Source organism: Thalassophryne amazonica, chromosome 5 (assembly GCF_902500255.1).
Source record: "Thalassophryne amazonica chromosome 5, fThaAma1.1, whole genome shotgun sequence".
NCBI classification, from domain to species: domain Eukaryota; kingdom Metazoa; phylum Chordata; class Actinopteri; order Batrachoidiformes; family Batrachoididae; genus Thalassophryne; species Thalassophryne amazonica.
In genome coordinates this window covers 71,019,605-71,033,789 of record NC_047107.1, presented here as the reverse complement: position 1 = coordinate 71,033,789, position 14,185 = coordinate 71,019,605, and the positions used below count along the sequence as shown (strand labels likewise).

The 14,185-nt window shown below is 40.0% G+C and overlaps 1 protein-coding gene across 1 annotated transcript in view; it reads left to right on the top strand.

Annotated features, from left to right (window-relative positions):
• The first annotated feature begins 3,897 nt into the window (after window positions 1-3,897).
• The window catches only part of pde4d (phosphodiesterase 4D, cAMP-specific), a 769,874-nt gene continuing 759,586 nt past the window's right edge, over window positions 3,898-14,185 (top strand). The window contains exon 1 of the mRNA XM_034170507.1: window positions 3,898-4,331. Coding sequence (XP_034026398.1) covers window positions 4,060-4,331 — 272 coding nt within the window. The 5' untranslated portion in view covers window positions 3,898-4,059. The remainder of the gene's footprint in view (window positions 4,332-14,185) is intronic.

Genomic DNA, 14,185 nt, shown 5'->3' with positions numbered 1-14,185 from the left:
GTGACCTCAAGGACAATATTATTAGCAACAAGGCTTCACAAGCAACTTAATAGGCCTGTCTGTCTATAGATTATGTTGTGGTCATTGTCAGTGTTAAAAGATTCCAAGATGATCCAAAATAAGTGGTCCATTGGTCCTCATCTATATCCATTAGACCCTCAAAATTTCAGAGATGACTATGCAGTAGCTTCACATATACACAGAAAGCAGTCCTCACTATTTGTTTCAGCCAAGGTTACTCCTCTGATCACTAGCATTCATCTATAGCAGGGGTAGCCAAGTTCGGTCCTCGAGAGCCACATTCCTGACACTCTTAGTTGTCTCCCTGCTCCAACACACGTGAATCCAATGAAAGGCTCATTAAAGGTCTGCTAACGAGTCTTTCATTGGATTCAGGTGTGTTGAAGCAGGAAGACAACTAAGAGTGTCAGGAATGTGGCTCTCGAGGACCGAACTTGGCCACCCCTGATCTATAGTGATTGCTGACTTTTTGCTTGAACTGCTGATTTGTATGTACAGATGGGGAGTGGCCAGCTATGTCTGAGCGCTCACAGCGCAGCAAGCCGCCTCCCAGCTGATCACTGACCAGAGACTCACTGACAGCTGAAAATGACAGTGACATGACAGTGCACACAACGTGTCGCACCACAGCCAGGACAGGTATACTGTATTAATAAGTACTACAATAACTTACATATACAATTACATAACACATGACTGAAAAAAATGATTACATAACACAGAACCAGAGAGTGACATGTTGATGTGTGCGCTGAACTGATAGGGGGCGTGGCCGCCGACAGCAGCAGCTGTTGAGATCTCTGGTTCTGGACATCACGGCTGGGGAACACGTACCGTGTTTTGATGGATATGGCCTTACAACTGTCCACTGTGATGCGCATGTGTCTACTTGCTGTCCTCATGTAGAAATACATAAAAACATATATCGCTGTAGCAAGTGGCTGCAGCGAGCGTGACATTGACATTGACAGCCTATCAATGTGCACATTGATAGGCTGTCCCAGGTGAAAAGGACCGTCAGATCATGTGAATGCGCAGTGGGCGATCTGAATGTCATGTCTGTCTGACAGGACACGTGTCCTGTGAGTAGCACGCTGCAGGACTATGCCAAACCAACAGTGCCACAAATAAGGCCACTTTCAGTCACGTATCACCAAAATTCACCGTAACCAATGCCGCTTTTTTCGCCGTAATTAAAGACAATGAAAACTTTCTCTCTGTCTACATTGTCTATTTTCTGTTTTTTAAAAATACATTTATCTCCTTGTTGATTTATGGGCATTTTATGGTCCTGTTATGAGACAGCGATGGTAGCGCAGTGGTAAAGTTTCAGTCTGTTAATCAGAGCTTTGTAAATTGCAGGTTCAAATCCTGCAAGTGGCATTAATAATTTATTTTTATTAATGTAAACTCTGTTACACATGACGTGATGTCTGTCCTGCAGTGCGCCGCCCACAGGACATGCATGTTGGGCCGGACATGCGCGCGGGGCCGACTGGACACGCCGGGCCACAGGTGTGGACATGATAAAAGTGCACTGCTTCATTCATGTCATTTCATGACTGTACGTCTATGACCGTGTGTCATCTACAGATGAACAGATGGTTCATACTTGTATTGTACTTGATAAGAAGGATTCAATAAAATGCGATGTTTTTTATCGTGTGTGGTTTAATTTTTTTTTCTCCACAGCAGAGGTGCGATGTGGTGCAACACATTCTAGCTGCTTGCATTGTTTCTGCACGCACATGAGCGTGCACAAAACCATTGCCGGGGTATCGTGCACACCTGTCCGAACGTGCGTTCCTCACGACAGCAGGTGTAATGTTTTGTGGTTCCCCATTTTGTGTTTGGTTCGTGGATTTTCTTCCAGTTTTTGCATCTTTTGTGTTATGTGTGAAGGAGCCCTTAGAAAATGTGAGTAAATCTACAGCTCTGACTGTGCGTATGGACAGCATCTAATGGCAGAACAGGGACACTACAAATAGAAAGAAATAGATTATGATAAATCTTCTTAAAGCTTGTTAAAATTGTGTCCATAAGTGAATTAAGAAATTACATGGTAAATACACAGTGAACTCAACAGTGTTAAATTAACACTGCCAGTGTTAGTTTTACACTGGTGATTTTACTGTGTAACAATGGTCGTCATGAATGGTTAAGTTCAAAACTACTTGTAGAGACAGAAGACGGGAAGGAGGGGAACAGTAGTAGCCAGTAAACCAGTAGCGAGCAGTATTTCTGGTCTTTATATTTGTGCATTTATATTTATATTTGCAAATAGTTTTTACTTTCATTTTTTATACTATGTGTGCTTCTTACCCTGTGTGCTGCTATGCAATGCTGCTGGAACCTCAATTTTCCTGAGGGAGTCTTCCCAAGGGATTAATAGAGTTCTAATCTAATCTAATTTTGAATTTTTCCCATGCACAGTTTTGTAAATGAGGGCCATGAACTTTTATCCTCATTGATTACTTTTGATCCTGATTGCTGACATGTGATCCTGATCTTTGATTCTGATCACTCATCTTTCATAGCTGACCTCTGATCCTGATCACCGACCTCTGATTGTAATCTTTGATCCAAATTGCTCACCAAGTGAAATTTTTGTGTTATGGTTTGTCATCGGTCTGTCTTCTGTCTGTTTGTATTTTAATCCTGAATTTAGGCTCACAGGAATTAGTATCAAGGTGTTGATACTGAACTTTGATCCTAAATGAACTTAGATCCTAATTACTTCTTGTTTTGATCCCTTAACTAGAACCAATGGAATTAGGATCAAATATCAAATCCAAGACCAGTATAAAAAAAACCTCAATCAAAGGTGAAAGCACAAACATTAATTCAGCTCTTTCAATATCAATGACAAGATGAGGATCAAGAGAATGAGGAAAAAGTAATCCCAGCAACAAAAAGTCCACACTCCAATTGCTCAGGTGTGCATGCATGTGTGCGTGGTATCCCGCCATTGCATTTCGCTGACACTTTGTTCTCAGTGACATTGCTTGTGAGGAGATTGCATTGCTCTTTTGGATGCAGGAGAAATTACACTTCTCACACAGTTAATTTACAAAGTAATATACCTCGCTGTGCAAGGAAAAATTGAAGAACGCAGAACAGTCCACCTCGATATCCCCCTCTCTAGGGAACTGTTGGCAAATGCAAAAGAAGAATAGGGGTGATTGGATGTTTCTTTTGCAGCCTGAGGTCATCACTGTCACAGCCACATCAAATAATGACCCACGTTATTTTATGCATGCTGCTACGAATACATCTCATATTGTATTTTCTGTCAGTCGATATCACAGTACACAAAAGCTAATATTTTTTGATAATGAACTCGAATCTAATTTGGAATATTGGATCATAAATCTACTTAATAAAAGACAAGGCCACTTGGGTTCTTCCCATTCCTCTTTTTCACTCGTGGAGAATTTCAGGGGAGGCGCTTTGGGTTTGCCTCTCATGTTTAATGTATTATTCCGTTTCCTATATCCCGTGCTGCTGCTGGTTCCTGCAGGCTGTTTGAGAATGGAACAACAGTGTGTGGTCAAATTCGGATGGTTTTACGCATGACGCGCGCTCCTAATGGAGGGATTTCCTTGAAGTTTGCATGCTTCTGGTGCAAAGAACGTCGTGGACCGTCCCGCACCGAGCACCGTATTGACATGGGCGTGCACGGAGAGCAGGGGAAGCAAAATGAGAGGCTTTGTGCTCGTATAGCCGCACTCAGGGACTCTTAGAGGTCCACCTCGTCATGCGTAAATGGATTCGCCGAGTCCACTGTGTTTCTGCGAGGCAGTAAAGTTGATGGAGTTCAAGTCATTATGTGATATTCAAAAAACAAACTGGACGTGAGAGTTTTTTTTTAACTTACCTAAATTACTTTATTACCTCTTTGGAACAATTTTCTCCCTCTCAATTTACATTTATACAGTCCCCTCTCCAGCCACTGTGAAAACGGGTTACCCGCTTGAATGCTCCCAAAGTGTTGATTTGCTCGAATTAATATTTTTTAAAGCCATCGTGGCGGAGACGATGGACTCCGCCTGCGGGAAAGTCGGACCCGGCGTGAGCGCGAAGGCGCCCAAACATCTGTGGAGGCAGCAGAACCAGGCAGCGCACTCTCCGCTCCGCACCGCGCTGCCAGTGCGCAAGAGCGACCGAGTGAGACAAAGAGGCTTTTCGGACACCGAGAGATACCTCAGCCCGAGGAACATGGACCGGACTTACGCAGTGGACACGGGGCACCGACCTGGGCTGAAGAAATCAAGAATGTCATGGCCGTCGTCCTTTCAAGGTCTTCGACGGTAAGGACGAACTGTTCTCTGCATCTTCGGCTTTTTGTTTGTTTTTAGATGAACATGGACGTCGTGTGCCTGATCGCAGAGAAATGTTCTTGCTTGTATTTACTTTCAACTTTAAGGGGGTTAAACTGCATTTTGATTCCAGCCTGACATCTGTTTTATTACTTTTATGTAAAAAAAAAAAAAATCGCGGTGGATAAATATGGGAAAACTGCTGGGTTGAGGGTGTGGGTGCGCGCACACTATTATTATAAGGGCATTGTTTTAATGCCATTCCCCCTCATCATGCTGTCCCATAACTTCAAATAATACAGTTTGCATTTAAATCAGACTGGAAAGCCACGTGTCAGTCTTTGTTTTTACATTTCCAGGGCGCATTTTGTGATTTTTGGAAAATGTGTTTGGAAAACGAAAGGGAGGCAAGTACAAAAAACAAACAAACAAAAAAAAAATCCGTCGAAAAAACGAGCACGTATCTATTTTAACCACCTAATATGATTTATTCATTTATCATTTATTGATTTCTTTTATAAGCACTTTGTGCACGTGTATAAAAAAAGGTTGGCTACACTTTACCACTAATCGCGCCAGCAGTCTCCGAAATGACATTTCATCGCATTAGTTGAATAAATGGAGCGCGTGCACGGCTGTTAATAGGCGTTCAAGTGTAGCTTGCGCGTGCGCGAAGCAGCTAAAAATGACAGCAGCAGTACACATTGGCGCACACGCGCGCGCACAGACAGAAAGCTGATCTGCTGTCAGACAGCCCGGGTGTGTGGGGAAATGTTTCTGCTCTAATTACTCACTTGTTCTGGGAAAGAAGGGATTTGCAAAAAAAAAAAAAAAAAAAAAAAAATCTGAGAGTCACCTCAGATCGCTCAGTGGCAGGTCTGAGATTCTGTCAAAGGACTTGGTGGTTCTTTCGTGGTGCTTTAAAAAAATACATTCCATGTGGAATACATTTGCCTGCAGTTCGAATTTATAAAAAAAAAAAAAATCCCACATGCTTGTGTGAATGACAGACAGAATGTCCCTGTCACAGTGGAGGAGAAGAGAGAAAAAGGGGAAGAGTGAGAAAGTGGAGGTCTGCTGGTGATGCCCTGTTTCATTAGCAGAGACTCGGTGGATTAGTATTTGCAGCTTATTAACTATTTAGTATTTAAATTGCTAAATAATAATACAAAACGTTCCGAAGTTTCACTCATCAAAGGGTGACGTCATATGGATTGATGGCTGGAGGGCGGGGCTTGATGGTGCTATAGATTTAGCCTCATTCTGTCATTGTGCTGTGGTTTTGTTATAACCATGGTAGAATTGTCAAGATGTTGGATATATATATATATATATATATATATATATATATATATATATATATATATATATATATATATATGTATATATATATATATATGTATGTATATCATTTAGGCATCTTGACATGTTGAAGACGACTTGCTTAAGTTCACACAAAGCATCAGAATGGGAAAGAATGGGGATATAAGTGACTTTGAATGTGTCATGGCTGTTGGTGTCAGAAGGGCTGGTCTGAGTACTTAAGAAGCTGCTGATCTGCTAGGATTTTCATGCACAACCATCTCTAGGATTTACACAGAATGGGCTGAAAAAGAGAAGATATCCAGTTGAATAGGTGAAAATGTTTTGTTGATGTCAGAGGAGAATGGGCAGAGTGGGTGTCTGCGTGATCATTATCATGGCAATATGGACCAACATCTCTGACAAATGTTTCTATCACCTTGTTGAATCTATGCCATGAAGAATTAAGGCAGTTCTGAAGGCAAAAGGGGGTCCACCCTTTTACTAGCAAGGTGTACCTAATAAAGTGGCCGGTGAGTGTGTGTGTGTGTGTGTGTGTGTGTGTGTGTGTGTGTGTGTGTGTGTGTGTGTGTGTGTGTGTGTGTGTGTGTGTGTGTGTGTATAAACTAGCGTGTTTCCCATGGGGATCCACGGGGTCTAGATTAGGTAGTGTTTATAAAATTGGTAGCTGCCATATTTCAAGGGTGGTAATAAATGATGTGAAGTTTCTATAATGAGTTGGTGTGTGAGTCCAGAATGTTTTTAGAACCTTAGACCTCAACAGTTTTAAAGGAAGAATTCAGTCCTGTTATTTCCTGTTAATTACATAATTTTTTAATGTTAATTTACTGTCTTAACGTATTTAGAAATTGTTCAGGTTCTTGTCATCATATACACACACTGTCACTATATACACACTTGCTATCATTATTATTATCATTGTCAAAATTGTTATTATTTTTATTATTTTATTATTCCTTCTGTTTTGTCATTTGATTTTTAAATGGACCACAATGGAAATAAGTGGTTTAATTTTCTTGTGTCATCCAAGTATGTTTAATGTATTTACAATTTATTATGTACTTGAGCTTATGAAATAAAATGACGTCCACATGCTTGCACACATACACATACATAAGCGCCACTTTACTTTTAATATATAGATGATTTATTGCCCTCCTGCTGTGTGAGTCCAGAATGTAATTATCAATGTCCATTGTTCAGTGTTGTTAGCTAATATCTGTAGTTTCTCCAAAAATATTAGTCTTATCAATGTTCCATTTTGGCGGCATTCAACACTGACCCAAAATACATAACCATAACAAACGGCAAATGTCAGCTCTCCTCAGTTTGTCTGTGAAGTTATACACATACATGCATGCACGTAAGCAGAGATCAGTTGGCTTTTAATATGTAGATGATTGACCGCCCCCTGCTGGAATGGCATCTGAGTCCAGAATTTAATGATCAACGTACATTGTTCACTGTTGTTAGCTAATATCATTAATTTCTCCAAAAACATTAGTCCTATCAACTTTCCATTTTTGTGGAAAGTTGAACTCCTCTGTGTTCATGGTAGGATTAATGGCACAGAGACTACCCCAATTCATCACCCTTACTTATGTACATGTGATTTCTTAGTTTTTTGTTTCTAAAAATAATTAATAATATATAATAATTTGCAAAAATCTAAAAAACATTTTTTTTTACATTGTCACATAAAATTCCATTGGGATTAATAATCTTCTTCTTATTCTTATTCATTATATGGTATTGTGTGTAGAATTTTGAGGAAAAAATGAATTTCATCCATTTTGGAATACAGCTGTAACAACAAAATATGGAAAAAGTGAAGCGCCATGAATACTTTCCAGTTGCATTATAAGTTCTGAACCCTGCACTTGGTCAACAATCCACTATACCCGCTTAGCTGTGCTCTTCCCAGAAAAGCCACATTAACCTTTGTAATTACAACACAACAGTCACCTGCTGCTGCTCAGCACTGTCATTTGGATGGTTGTGTTTTTATTTGAATCCTTAAAATTGTTAAATTCTTGTGATTGCTCATAAGGCTCTTCCTATTAAGTCTGATTCGTCGTAAGGGAATCGTAATGTAACTCAGTGTAGAGTGTAATTATGTCATGTCAAGTTATATGACAGTGTTAATGGCATTTGGCTGTATTGTAGGTGGTTACGTAATGCAGAACATAATCAGGACACACCTGTTCCTCAGTGGAGTTGAAATCCTCTTGCTACATTATGCTTATCAGACTATGAAGAAGGCACATTAGTGCAAGAGCGGTCAGGGACTGCAGACTCATACCCACTCCCTCATCTTCATCTGCTTACTCCAATTAGGGGTCACGGGAGGCTGGAGCCTATCCCAGCAGTCATAGGGCACGGCACCCTGGACAGGACGCTAGTCTGTCACAGGACCACATATAGACAAACACATTCACACCCACCACACACACACCTACTGACGATTTAAAGTTTCCAATCCACCTAACTTGCATGTCTTTGGATGTGGGAGAAAAGAACATATATAAATAACAAAAAAGGGGAAGTGATGGTCTAGTGGTTAAAGTGTTGGACTTGAGACCAGAGGATCCTCGGTCCTGACCAAACATCACTAATCACTAATCCCCTAGTTGCTCCCAGTGTGTAGTGGGCGCCTTGCATGGCAGCACCCTGACATTAGGGTGAATGTGATTATTATTGTAATTGTATTGTAATTGCATTATTGTAAAGTGCTTTGAGCATCTGATGCAGATGGAAAAGCGCTATATAAATGCAGTCCATTTACTATTTAAGCCGGAGGGAACCCACATAAACATGGGGAAAACATACAAACGCCATACAGAAAAGCCACCAGGCCACAGGTGGCCTTTCTGTATGGAGTTTGATGATATATAACACATATCTGTTGATTTTAAAATAATGCACTAATTCTGAAGATTTGAACATTAACACACCAAAGGGATTATGGGTGAACTTAGCCTCCACTCATACTGATTGATGGGTTCAGTCATTCTATGTAAAAACCATCACAAGTGAATCAATGTAACATGTGTTGGTGTTTACAAATAAATGTGCTTTTGTAAAATATGTCATTTTTCTCATTTCTATAAAAAAAAAAAAAAATTTCAAGATCCCGTTAGACAGCGCGTAAGCGCACTAGTGATGACATCACAAATGTATCCGGTTTGGGAGACAAGGTTTCCTTCAATAACAAGAACTGTCCAAAAACTTTCTTGTGTGTGGTTGCTGGAGTTGTGTGGTGGTAGGAATCGCCTTTTAAATGCTTGAATAATGATGAGGCATCATAACATCCGATCGGTTAGCGGCTCGGTGCGGTGTTATAACAGATCAATCAGTCGCTCCGTGAGGCGTCACAACATCAAGCCTGGTTCACATGGCAAGATAATTAGGCCGATATCGGACCCGATCTTCCCCCTCCGATAATCTTAAGGATGCCCCGACAATCGTGATGATGCTAAATATAATCTTATCAGATATTCTTATGTGTGGTGTGTTAAGAAGGACGTGAGGAGCTAAATGTGACATGCAGCCAATCAGAAAGCAAGGTGTTTGACCTGGGAATGTTCGTGTGTGAAATCTGTTTGTGTGTGTTGTTTTTACCGTGTGGCTGACACCACACACTGTACAACTAAACCTGTCAGATCTATGATTTTTTTTTTTTTTTTGTTCTTTTATCTCCACATTGTGTGGTCTCTCAGGTTTTGGAAACCTACAGATAATTTTAAAATCCTGCGGTCAACAACACTGTGATATAACCGGTCGCCAGTAGATGGCAGTATTCTATGCATTTTGACGCCGGTTATATCACACGGCCTGACTTTTTGGCTTTTGGGGAAGCATCCTGGCCTTCTTCTGGCATTTTTACACAAAACAAACACCATAACAATGTCTATAAACCCAGATAATATATTCACAAGAGTTTTAGGCACAATATAGAGTTTAATGCTGTTGTCCCTGTGGAGCCTGATCAGAGCTTCTCAAATGCATTTCTTCTGTCGTTAATACCCATAATGCAGTAGGCACAGCATGTCCACACTAATACCTTCAAAATTAGTGCATTACTTTAAAACTAAAACATATACCTGATATTTTCACTTTATAAAACTTCAGACGTGACGTTAATTTAAATAACTTGTCCGAAATTAGTCTGGTTAAAATTTTAACCTTAAGTTAAAACTGTATGCCTCTGGATGACTTGGGTGCAATTGACAGCATATCAGTATGGGGTCAAAAGAAATTAGCTTTTTCTTTTCTATGAACAGTTCTCCTTTGCCTGCAGATAGAGCGGTTTCTTGTAGAACCAGCTGTTCTCTGTAGAGGATGGAACTGCGCATCTTCTACAAAAGGCTACATCAACAAGAATGTTAGCGGTCTAAAAATGATTGGACCAAAACTTATTGGAAGGTAATTGGTCCAATGATGGTTTGCAAAGTTTTCTGAAAAGCTAATCCGATAATGAAAACATTATCTTCGATAATTAGCAGTTTGCGGATTAGCGGAACTGTGCCCACCACTGGCGCTGAAAGTGTCACCACACAAATCTTTACTACCAGAACTGGCTGTGGTATTGCAGTGCCTTTCTTCTGCTTTGCTTACATTGGTTAAACACTGCTATTATTAGTTAAGCCATTAGTTTGTCTACTGACTACTCGGGGTGTGCATCTCTCCCTTATAAAACAATCCAATATGTATCTACATACATGGACTGTGACACATTTCAGGGACAATACTTTTTATTATGGTATGACTCGATTTGATGTGATCTGATGCAATCTGATATGATTCATTGCTTAATGTAGACCAGGGAGAGGCTTGGCCAGAGTCACTGTCTCAAGTGGAGTGGAGTTTAAGTATCTTGGGGTATTGTTCACGAGTGGGGGTAGGTTTGAGTATGAGATCAATAGTCAGATTGGGGCAGCGTTTGAAATTTTACAATTGCTGTACCCGACCGTTGTGGTGAAGAAGGAGCTGGGCTGGAAGGTGAAGCTTTCAATTTGTCAGTTGATTTACGCTCCTATCCTTACCTGTGGTTATGAGCTTTGGGTAATGATTGAAAGAATAAGATTGCAGATACAAGCGGCAGAAATGAGATTCCTGCATCAGGTATCTGAGCTAACACTGCTGGACAGGGTGAGAAACTCAACTATTCTGGAAAGTCTCAGAGTAGAGCCACTGCTTCTTCGCATGGGGCCTCATGTAAAAAGCGTGTGTATGCACAAAAACATGGCATACGTCCATCTCCATGCTAAAGCTGCATTTACACATAACGATGACAAGTCACGAATGTCACAAAGTATACTTTCTTGGCCACTGTCACATATGTGATGATTTGAGGCAGAGGCGTCAGGTGTCCTCAGCAACTGCTGCAACCTGTTACCACGTGTTGCGATTAATGGCACGTGTTGCTGGCAAAGATGTGCTGCTGTGGTCCCAAATGACGCAAGCGCAGTGAAGGCAGGGTGGACTGATTTTTAGGGGGGACTGTTCGGTCAGCGACACTGGTTTCCCAAATGTAATCGGAGCTATAGACTGCACACATATTGATATAATGACACCATCACATGATGACTTTGTTTTTGTCAATATGAAACATTTTCATTCCATCAATGTTCAAATCATATGTGATGCACAAATGCAATGGGTTGAGTTGTGAACAGAAGCTGGCAGCATTTTAGCCTCACACACACACTCCCATTAACATTTTTCCAGTTTCATGTTTATTTCGTTTAACAGGGTATCAAATAAACTATCCCTGCTTGTCTCCACGTTATTTCCAGTCATCTAGCTCACTGTCGGTATAATTTATTTTCTGTGTTCATGTTGTCTGATGTGACAGCATGGGGAAACCCTGCTGAAAGGGCCTATTTACATGAATTTGAGTATTTAAATAGGGCATGGCCAGGGGGGAGATTGGTGAATGTGCATGTCCGTTCAGTTCAACATTGAGTGGGATGTACACATGGAACATGGTTGGATCCATGGATCCATGATCCACATTCCATGATCCACTTTCATACAGTTGGATATTTTTTACCTACTCCAGTTTCTGGGTTTTGGTGTACACCATGTTTCAGTTGGAAATCTTTGTACATGAGGAGCCTGGTGAGTATGGCCCCTGAGGTGACTCTCTAGACAGAGGTGACTCTCTAAACATTTCTACGGCTGGAATGTCTTAAACTGAAGGACAATTCCCCGAAAACCCCCATCTTTTTACAAAGTGACCAGTCTTCCAAACATTCTCTTACCAAATTTATTACACCCCTGGAAAGCTTCAACCAACAGCCCCTATGGGTCAAAGACCCTTGTTGAAATGATGCCAGGAAATATCAAGACCCAAGTACTCTGTAATCAATTTATGTCATCTCACATCTCCAGAAGGGGCTCATAAAGCATTCTTGTTCATGGCTTATCACTAAAACAGATCAGTTCAACCAGCCATACAACAAAAGATCAAAGTCATACAAATGACCAACATTGGGATGGAACCACAGTGCCCCCTGTTGGGAAGAACACAGACCCTTCAATACACAAATACATTTACCTTTTATAAAAAGAGAAATTGTAATTTCTTTTCCTGCTGTTATAGATAACCAAATCCAAAATTTATATTCCATTTTAATCTGTTACACATTCCTTTTATAATGCTTAATGTCATTTGTTGAATTATTAATGAATTATCATGGTGATAGCAGTGTTTCTGTTAATCACTTCATTGCTTCTAGTCTTTAGAAGAAACTCAGTCAGCTTATATTTTGTTAGCCAAAGAAGAAAGAAGGTGTATGTCATTTAATGTTGTGGTGTTTTTCAAATAACTTTCTTTTGGGGAAACCTGAGACCAAGTGGGCGGATCTTATCTTATGTGCTTAGCCTCTTTAAAATTACCCTGGAGTAAAGAAACTCTCTCTTGCACCCATCTTTTTGGACCTTCTTTAGCTCTCTTTTTCCACTCTTCCTCATTCTGTAAGTCCTTAGTCTTAGTCTTAGCTTGTGGCTTTTGTTTCATTGTTTCTTTTGTTTCATTGTTTCTTTTTGTGATGTAACTTTCGCTGTTTGGTGAACCAGTTTTTAATAATGTTTAAGGCATTCTGATCTGAGTTTTTTAAAATTAAGAGTGAATTTATGAGTCTCCAAAAGTAATTGCCAAAAGTTTTTTGTTAACTTAATTTTTTCTCCACAATTTTCTTTGAAAAGCCTTGAACTTATTCAGAATTATTACTCAGACTTTAAATGTATTTAGCAAACACCGAAACGTTCATCTCGGGTCGGTCGGTGAACCAAGCTTCTACGGCACCGCCAAGCTATCACATTCAGTGCTGCAGTGAAAATGAGCTGGATCCATCTGGGAGATGCGGTGGGTTTACCTTCATTCAGATCAATTAAAGAAGGCCAGCAAAGGCTGATAAGGAAACTACACTCAATCCAAAGGTCCCAGATAAGTGAACCTTCAAGTGTTTTGATGGTCTTTGCTGTCAGTGATGTAAAGTGGCTTTCTTTGATTAATTTCTTTAATAATAACAATAATTTGTGAACCCAGAATTCACCACTAAATTCCAACCAGGGTTATTCTTATTCAGTTTCTTTATTTCATTCTTTTATTTCTCTTTCTTTTCACATTTCATCATCAACATATCGTCTCAGTAATAAAACTATGAATCATTACCCATATTGTCAAAATCTCAGTCACATTTGGCTACATGACACAATGCTGGGCATATGATGACGATACACGAACGAACAACGCATCACATTTATTTGTACCTGTACATATGTAAATAAATTTGTAAATATTGTGCCAGTTGTTTGTCTTGTGCCCAGGTAATCAGTTGTATCCAGAGCTTTTAATTTTCAGATAAAAGACCGATTAATATTGATCATAACATGGTCAAGTTCCTGCGGTATGCAAGTGGTGCCCCTTTCCAGGTATTTTCTTTACCAGATAAAATCCCATTGAAATCGAGGGTCAATTTTATTTAATTAAATGTCAAATTTAGTTATTGTTTTAACTTATATCTGCTACAGATGATGGCTGCCAGTGAAGGACTGCTGGGAAAAACCCTTATTCAACACGATGTCCAACATGACCACTGTTTTAATTATATTATTGTAACTTTGGCATAAACCAGTGTAAATAATCTATAGAGTTTTTGGGATGAGAATCCAATTTTTTTTTTTTTGCATTTGCATTTGCATTTGCAGTTACAATAATCTTCATAATTCTCAGGCTCACGTGAAGCTGTTGTCAATTTCAAGGGAATATTATTTGGGCCAGAGACAATGATGTGCTGCTGTTCAAATAAGTGACCTTTAACAAAATCCCAAATATTATCAGTGATCATACTTAACAGATGCACTTTGTTCTCTTTCACGTTGAGAGAAACTGATCATGGTGGAAGTGGAGAATTCAGCGTGAGCACAAACTCAGTCATGTGAGTGTTTCCAGTATCCCAGTAAACAGCATGGGACTCCGACGAGGGCAGTCACATCTCCTACACTCTCCCTTA